Source organism: Hippopotamus amphibius, chromosome 3 (assembly GCF_030028045.1).
Source record: "Hippopotamus amphibius kiboko isolate mHipAmp2 chromosome 3, mHipAmp2.hap2, whole genome shotgun sequence".
Classification (NCBI taxonomy): Eukaryota; Metazoa; Chordata; class Mammalia; order Artiodactyla; family Hippopotamidae; genus Hippopotamus; species Hippopotamus amphibius.
The window spans coordinates 58,791,523-58,800,199 of record NC_080188.1 but is presented as its reverse complement, the minus strand read 5'-3'; the positions used below and the strand labels follow the sequence as shown (position 1 = coordinate 58,800,199).

General features: G+C 40.0%; 1 protein-coding gene across 3 annotated transcripts in view; it reads left to right on the top strand.

Moving 5' to 3' along the window:
• The first annotated feature begins 8,301 nt into the window (after nt 1-8,301).
• FAM13A (family with sequence similarity 13 member A) overlaps nt 8,302-8,677 on the top strand; it is a 322,984-nt gene continuing 322,608 nt past the window's right edge. For all 3 annotated transcript variants that reach the window (XM_057726771.1, XM_057726772.1, XM_057726770.1), the window contains exon 1: nt 8,302-8,506. In XM_057726771.1, coding sequence (XP_057582754.1) covers nt 8,480-8,506 — 27 coding nt within the window. In that variant the 5' untranslated portion in view covers nt 8,302-8,479. The remainder of the gene's footprint in view (nt 8,507-8,677) is intronic.

The following is an 8,677-nucleotide window of genomic DNA, read 5'->3' as shown; positions in this document are numbered from 1 at the left end:
GGTCCCTGGAACCCCGTCTGCGGAGCCCTTAGACCTAAAGAGGATCAGCAGGAAAGGAACACAGTCAAACCTATTTCAGAAATGTAGGTGTATGGTTGTACCCAAGGGATCTTGGTGAGGTCCTCATTTAAAATGTTAAGTTTTAAAAATGGCTGTGGGAACAGAGAGGAAATTGATTTGACAAACTTCTATGAGGTAGAATAAATAGGCTGTGGCAGTTTTCTAGGGAGGGATTAAAGAAGCCAGAGGAGGCTGCAGCAGCCTTTGTGATGTTTATGAAAATGATCCTAATGTACGCTTGCTACTGCAATTGTCTCCCACTTCGCGACTGATTTCTAGAGTCTACCTACAACCAACTCCGTCTGTTCAAACGTATTGTTTGCCAGCTAATTAATTTCTTCTGTTAGTGGGGTCACCATATTATACATAATCCCAACTAGGACAGTGATTTCTAGAATCATTTTTTAAATATTTAAATCAAACTTACTTGTAAAACACTAAACTAAGAATTGTTTCTTTAAAGCGTCCATTGTCCAAGGTACAATCGCTTAAGTAATAGTTTCTTTTTTTTTTTTGGTCGCATGGCTTGTGGGATCTTAGTTCCCCAACCAGAGATTGAACCCAGGCCCCCTTGGCAGTGAAAGCAAGGAGTCCTAACCACTGGACTGCCGGGAAATTCCCAAGTAGTACAGTTTCTTAAATCAAAGGTGAAAAGGAATTCAAAATTACTTTTGAAGAGAGACAAAAAGCCTCGAGTTTCTTAGGGTTCTGGACTGAGGCAGCAAGTTTGTTTGAAGATGGAATCAGCACTGTCAGTGCCTCACTTGTTTTCAGTGTGTAGGGACTGGAAGAAAATTCAGCATGTGAGAAGAAGACAAGGAAACCCCCTTGGTGGGCAGACTTTTTTTTTTTTTTTACTGCTACTTAAGACTATGATGGTCCAGAAAATCCCCTGGTGGAGTGTGTTGGGGTGGTCCACATAGGCCTCCTCAGGTCCCCATCTCATGTACTGGTCCATAGGACCTTGCATTGGAGTTAGTGTAGAAAGGAGTGAAAGGATCTTTCCAGTGCAGACTGGAAAAGACAGACTTTTTGGTGATTCTGAGTTCTTAGGATCCTGGTGAAGAAGGTCCTTCTGATACCCCGGCAATATTCTTTGCTGATACCTTGCTTAATATCACCTTTCCCAGAACACTTTTAAGAGTGAAAGGGGACCCTATTAATAATTACGTTGTCAACAAGCATAAATCGAAACTTTCCCAGGCGGTCTGGATTTAGAGTACCCTAGTTATTAGGCACTGCTCCAGTGTCCTGGAAAACCGACTTTAGAATCCTCTTCCATGCCTCTCTTACCTTGACCAGTATGACACCTCTTTTGCCTCTTACGTAAAGTCAGTTATCCGTCTTTTGAGTTCTTTCTACAGAATTCATGTGATTTATCTTCACTACATAAATTCAAGAGCTGCTCATCTCAGCTGGATCATTATTAACAGAATCCATTTATGTATAATGAGTCTCCTTCCCATCCTAGCACCTTCTCGTCATACTTCCGTATGAATCCGGCACTAGTTTTCTCAAGCTATTCATTCTACTTAAGAACCTACAGTAGTTCCTGATTGTTTATGAGGTCAAGCCTAGGTTTCTTTCTTTGCTATTTAAAACCCCTTGCTTTTCCTGCTGGTGTCTGTCTCTGTGTCCATCACACACACCCATGTTAGATGCCCTCTGCTTCCTTTGTCGTCCTAATCAGTGACTTCTGTATGTCAGCTCAACACTTGCCTCTTGCAGCTCTAGCTCCAGTCACTTCCATCCATCCCATCTCTTCCTGTCTTCTAATTTTAGAATTTTCTCAAATACTAAGGGCATACATTTCAAATTTGATTGTACAATTTAGTATAAGTTTATCGTATTTGCTAGCTGAAGGATTAAGACTCAAGTGCCTTCAGGGGGCTTGAGGTCATCGTAAACTGTAAGGCTGGCAGAATGACGAACAGTAGGTATCAAGTGTTTGTGTTGGGTGCTGGCAATAGTAATTCCCACCTAGTACAGGTACATGGCCTTTCATAACACTCTGCAGGCAAGACAAAATGGTCAGAGCACCTTCACAAGATGTGCAATTGATGTCCTAAATATTTCTACATATACTTCGTCGTTCAAGTAATATACCATTTTCTGTACCTCTCCTTAGCCGTAATTCCTAGAATATTAATAGGTACACCTTGTACATTGTGTTAAGTGCTTGTGAAATTAAAAAGTTAAATTATGGCTTTAGCAAACTTGTTGGGAAAATAAAACTTTTCAGAAGAAAATCCAGTATGAAATAAGCTCTAAGGATATATTGTACAACATGGAATATAGCCAATATTTCATAATAACTATAAATGGAGTAGAACTTTTAAAATTGTGAATCACTGTGTTGTACACCTGAAACTTACATAATGTCGTAAATCAACTATACTTGTTTCCCAGGCCTGAGGTCTGGGGGTTTACCATGGATTTCCAGTGCTTCCTATTCCCAAGTCAGCCCTCTTGCTCACTTCATAGTGGGCTGGGCCCTGATTTTCTGCTGCCGTGGAGAGAGGTGTAGTGGACCTGCTTTGGCTTCCAGGAGAGGAAGGAATGATAGTGAGCAGTCCAGCCTCAGCCAAGGGGCGTGCTGCGAGCGAGCGTGGAGCTATAAATAGGACTAGAAGAAGGGCAGTAGGCAAGCTAGTGAGGAAGTAAGAGAAATGCAGGTCAGGTATTGTGGCTTAAAAAATGACCCATGGAATTGGGTTGCATCAAAGAATGATGAGACCAGTACTCAGTACCTGAAATAAAAATGCAGCTGAGTTTTTTATTATTGTAAGGGAAAGCTATGCTGGTTAGGCAGTCTTTCCAAGCACGGCAGACTGCTGTCTTACATAGGAAGTGTGGAATTAGGATTGGTGGGTTTTCAGGAGGTGTTGACATCATCTGAACAAGAGTGCTTATCCAAAGGAGGCAGTTATTAATTGGTTGGCACTCAGAGACATGTTTATTAAATCATTCTTCATTGGCCAGAAGTGATGGGTTGTCACTGATGGGTTGGCTTGCAAAGCCAACTGGTTTACTGAGATTAGTTGCTGATTGAAAAGGTTTAGTTACTTTGGCTATTGGTTTCCATGGCTACAAAACAATTGATCTTTTCCTAGGACTGTGGTAATTTTTTTCTCCTAAAGTGGGATGGGAATGCATCTAGAAATCAGAAAAGAGATGAGATCATCAATTTAAAATGGACCTTTTTAGGGGAAATCTTTCAGAAAACAGAAGATAAGAATAGGCCCGACCCCACATAATGGGGCTGTTGTAACAAAGCAGATTAACAAACCCAAGAAAGACAGTTACTACTATTTTCTAAGGAACCAGAGCCCATAGGCTAGTCTTTCTGTGGGTATATGAGGACTCTAATGCCCAATAATGTTACTGAATAGTCTAGAGCAAGGGTCAGTAAACTTTATAAAGGGTCAGATAGTAAATATTTTAGGGTTTCAGGCGGTGGGTTCTGTCTGTGTTACAGCTACTCAGCTCTGCCATGGTACTGCCAAAGTAGCCACATGCATTATGTAAACAGATGGGTGTGACCAGATTTGGTCTGGGGTAGCTGCATTTGACACACAGGCTAGTTTACTGACCCCTGGCCTAGAACAAGTAATCTTTCAGATGCACCTACTGTGAGGGATTCAAACACCAAAATATCTGAACCCTTCTGACTGAGAGAGTATTAAATACTACTAAATAGTCGCTGACTGGTTGACTTCTGAAATCCTGTCTGGCTGGATGTCATGATACCGGGCAGGTGGGAATTCTCATTGAGAAACAGCTCGGATAGGGCGGGAGCTGGAGTAAAGACTGTGACTGAGTTTGGACCAAAAAAATACCTCCACTGTCCTATTTCTAATGGGCCTCGGGTGGTTCATTCAATAGTTGCCACCCACTGCCACCACCTACCCTGATACCCGCTGGTGCCTGCTACATGGCTAACAGTATTATATCTAGAAGCTACTGCTCTTCTTCTGGCATCTGTTGTATCTACTCCAGCTAAAGAGATTTTGTCCTTTGAAAACTGATAGCTCTGCCAGCTGTCATCAGAGGGCTTGGGTTTGAAGCATTTTTAGCTTTTTTGGAGGCTAGAGGATAACCTGGACCTTTTAGCTTCCTCCATCCATCTTCCCCAGGTCAGAGGGTGATTTGAATAACAGTATTCTAGGGGCCTGACCATCCGTTGTGAACTAATCTTGTCATCTTCCTCCAAGGTGCCCAGGGATCTTCTTGAAAATAGGACATCCTTTGTCCTGCCATGGCATTTCAGCACTTCTGAAAGTAGTCATGCAAGTAGCCCACTAGAGTGGACTGTTCAGAGAAGCACTTTTAAAAATTTCTTTATCCTTTCAAGGGAAAAGCAATAACACATGTAAGCAAATCTCTTGGTTGTGGCTTGTGTATGTTAAGGTTCTTTGTAAAGCATTGCTCAGGAATATACATGTATGACAGTTCAGAGAATTTCTGAAATTAATTGGACTCTACTATTGCTTTCATCCATTTGAGGGTCAGGAAAATATAATATTTAAGACTAATTACAGATGTATTCCATGGAGAAACAAACGTTGTAATGAAGAGAGTCTCCTGGTGCTTTTTGTTAAATGGCCTATTCAGGGTTTCTTTTTTGCAAGTGAAATCTAGTCATCACAGAAAAATAACTAAGGATAAAAATTTGTTAGGCACAGGACTGATTTTACTTTATAGTGGTATATAAAAACGTATGGAAATTAGGACTAGATTTTTTTCCTCCTTATGCCATCCTTGTATAGTAATATCCAAAATAGAAATAAGATAAGCATATACCTATTAGAAACAATAGCAGGAGGTATAATTTTTTGGTTCTCTAACTTGATCTGACATTACTAAATATATTTTAAATTCATTATTAAGAATTTATTGGAGGGGCTTCCTAGGTGGTGCAGTGGTTAAGAATCCCACCTGCCAATGCGGGGGACATGGGTTCAATCCCTGCTCCAGGAAGATCCCACATGCCATGGAGCAACTAAGCCCGTGCGCCACAACTGTTGAGCCTGCGCTTTAGAGCCCGTGAGCCACAACTATTAAGCCCATGTGCTGCAACTACTGAAGCCCATGCGCCTAGAGCCCGTGCTCCGCAGTAAGAGAAGCCACAGCAATGAGGAGCCCACACTCACTGCAACTAAAAGAAAGCCCACGCACAGCAAAAAAGACCCAACACAGCCAATAAAATAAATTAATTAATTAATTTAAAAAATTTATTGGAAAGAGCAACACAATTTTGAGATAGATAATGAAAAAAGACTATCTTTGTTAGTTATTTAGATGAATTATAAAGTTATAGTTGTTCAAATATTATGAAAGTGATACAAAACTAGAAAAAAAAAAAAGCTAGATAGAATATATTAGCTTGAAAAATACCCTGGCATGTGCGTGTGTGTGTGTGTTAGAATTTAATATACAGTATGGATAGTATCACAAGTGGGAAATGAAAAATTTGCTCAATAAATGGGACTGAGTCCTTTTGTTGAGTATATGAGTTAGCCTAAAGACAAACTTGTTTTATATACATACACATATATTTACATACAGGACCTTCAATTTGGAATTGAATTTTACTTCATCCCCGCATAAAAATTTACTTGATCTAGTCTTGCAAGGATGCTGTAGTCCTCAAGGTCATTCAGAGGTCTTGATTCCTTCCATCTAGTTACTCTGTCATCCTCTGGGACATTGTCCCTCTTCTCCATGGTTGAAGCTAGGTTTCTGGTGCATCCTCATTCCGGCTTGTGATGAAGGACAAGGACAGTAAACATGGAGCAAGGGATTTCCTATGAAGCACATGACACAGAGTACTATTGTACATATACTATTCATACACATTCTGTTAATGCAGATCTGGTCACATGGCCTGTCTACCTGTGTGAAAGATTGGGAAATGTAGTCTCCAGCTGGATAACCATGGGCTCAGCCAACTAAGGGAGGAGAAAGAGCACTAATATTATCAGAAGGAGAGATTACATACTGGAGAATGTTAATAGTCTGGGCCATAGTAGTTATGTGAAAATAAAACATCAATTTAGATCCTTATCTTTATATTTTGAAATAATCCCAAATAGATATATGGTCAGACCATATAATAAGCATCCAAAGTTGTTAGTGTAGCACCTGGCAAATGGTAATAAAAATAAATGCCTTTTATGGATTATAGCATTCGATCTTTACAATGACCCTGTGAAAGACTGCAACTGATAAGACTCCATTTGGTAAACGGACAAAAAAAATGGATCAAAGACATTTCTCAGAACAGAAAATACAAATGACTGATAAGGGTTTTTCATATCTTTAATGTTATGATAAAAAAGTAATGTCAGTTTTAAAATGAGCACTCATTTTCACTAAATTAGGAAATATTTTTACAAAATATTCCCACTTGGGTAGGGTGGGTGGTAGTATATAAACTGCCAAAGCCAGTGTATGTCAAGAGCCTTAGCACTTGTTCATATTCTGTGATCCAGAATTTCACTCTCAGGAGTCTTTATTAGAAAAAAAAAAATTAGAATGAGGACAAAGCATTACTTAAAATCATACATATGTAAAATTGGAAACCATGAAAATGTCTGAAAATGGGAGAATGACTAAATGGTTATATATACAGAATGTAATATTACACATGATTAAAATTATTTATTGTAGTAACAATATGGGATCAGGCCCATATGTTAAATGTTTCTGGGTGTCCTCTGTTGTTCTTTTACTACCTCTTGGCTTCTTTATTAGCATCTCTACATTTCCTAATCAAAAAAGTTTATTTACTTATTCCTCCCTCTCCCCATCGGATGGTTCAGGAGAGAAGGTACATACATTGTCAGTAAGGTGTGTAGCACAGCACCTGGCCCAGTGTAGGTAATACATATTAATCAATATGGTGATGTTGGATGATGGGCCTCGAGGTGACCTAATCTTTTTATTTTGCACCATGAACCAGCAATAGTTATATAATCAGAAAAAAAAAGACAAATTTAAGTATTAGAAAAAGTTTATTTTATGATTTTCCTTAGGACTCAGCCTAGTTTTCTAATGGGTAAATGAGAAGCAGCAGTGATAAAATCTAGATTAAGGTAGAAGTAGAAAAAATTTTCTTTTTGCAATAGAGAAGATTCTGTCCATTATCCCGTCTCCGTTCCCCTGTATGTCTTTGGGATTGTGTTATTCTGTCTCATGGAAGTAGCATCTGTGCAGTGTTATGTGTGCCCGTATAGAAATAAAACATACTCTGTCATGTTCTGTGGCTTGCTTAATACAATTTGCTATCTTGGCTCAGCTGCGGGTAGCATCGGTTGGCTATAGTTATACAAAGAATACTAGATTTGAAGACAAGTATTGAAATGGAAGCTGATTTCGTTTTCTGCTTTTCCTCTCACTTCCTCCCCTTAAGATATAATATTATGAGTATGTTTTGTGATTGGGGGCAATTTAAGTCTTTTAAAGCTGAGTCAGGTGAAACTTCCCATGTGATATTTGTCAGCGTTCTCTTAAATGTGCCAGTAAAAAAGATTTGACAGAAAAGTGGTATCAAAAAATAGGATAGTTTCCTTCTAGTTTGTATGAAATGGATTTTTTAGCTATCCGTTTAAATGTTTGGAAGTTGTCAAATCAGATTTTCTAATGACACAGCATATGGAGTAGAAAATTCTTGAAAGGTCAGCTAGGGGTTAATTTTCCAGACAGTAAATCACATACGTAGAATTGTGAATGTCTAGAAACATGTTTTATGTTTATTACCAGTGTATATACGATAATTTGAAAGTAATTAGAAGCAGTAAGTAACAGCTACGTAAAATAGTGTTTTCATTTAGAATAATGCTGATAGAATAAGGGTGGAAGGAAGAAAATTTTGATAGAATTTAACTGACTTTTAGGGGGGCAGTAGACGTGAAAACTGCCTCAGAAAAGTGAGGAATATACCTGCAGATTTAAACCTGAGTGTAAATACGTGAATTTTTCTCAGAGATGAGTAGCCACGGGAAGCAAGTGTGTTTCTGCTTTCTGCACTTCAAGTCCTGTTCATAAACACCCCCGGGTGATCTCCGTTTTCTGAATTGAAGAAGCCTGTGTGTGGCATCTAACAAGTCAGGTTTAAGAAAAAGATGTCCGCGACTAAAGACCCAGGTCACATGACTTGGTCTGCTCGCCAGTCCTAGATGCTGTGGATCAGATTTCAACTCCAGGCAGTCCTCCCGGCCATGTGGGTTTAGCCAAATCAGAAGCAAAACCGCACTTCCGAAAATGTTGGGAGCCGCTCTCTCCTCATCACGGGGCCTCTGGACCTGGAGCTGTGTTTCACATCAGAGCATAGCGACTGCATGGCATTTTAGCGTGTTGCTGTCATCTTGATGCTTTCATCCCGCCTTCATTAGGTCTACCGGGCACTTCCTGCGCGATGGGGGCTGGCGCTCTCGCCGTCTGTGTGAGTACAGGCCGCCTCTGTCTCCGCGGACGCTGCCGGGGGCCCCGGAGAGGCCTCTGCCTCCTAGTTTTGAGATGTCTGTGTGGCTTTTTATTTTTCCCCTTCCTGGCAGGGGAGGGCAGGGAGATTTGCTAACTTAAATTCCTCTCTCTTCAAATGGCCATTAAGCAG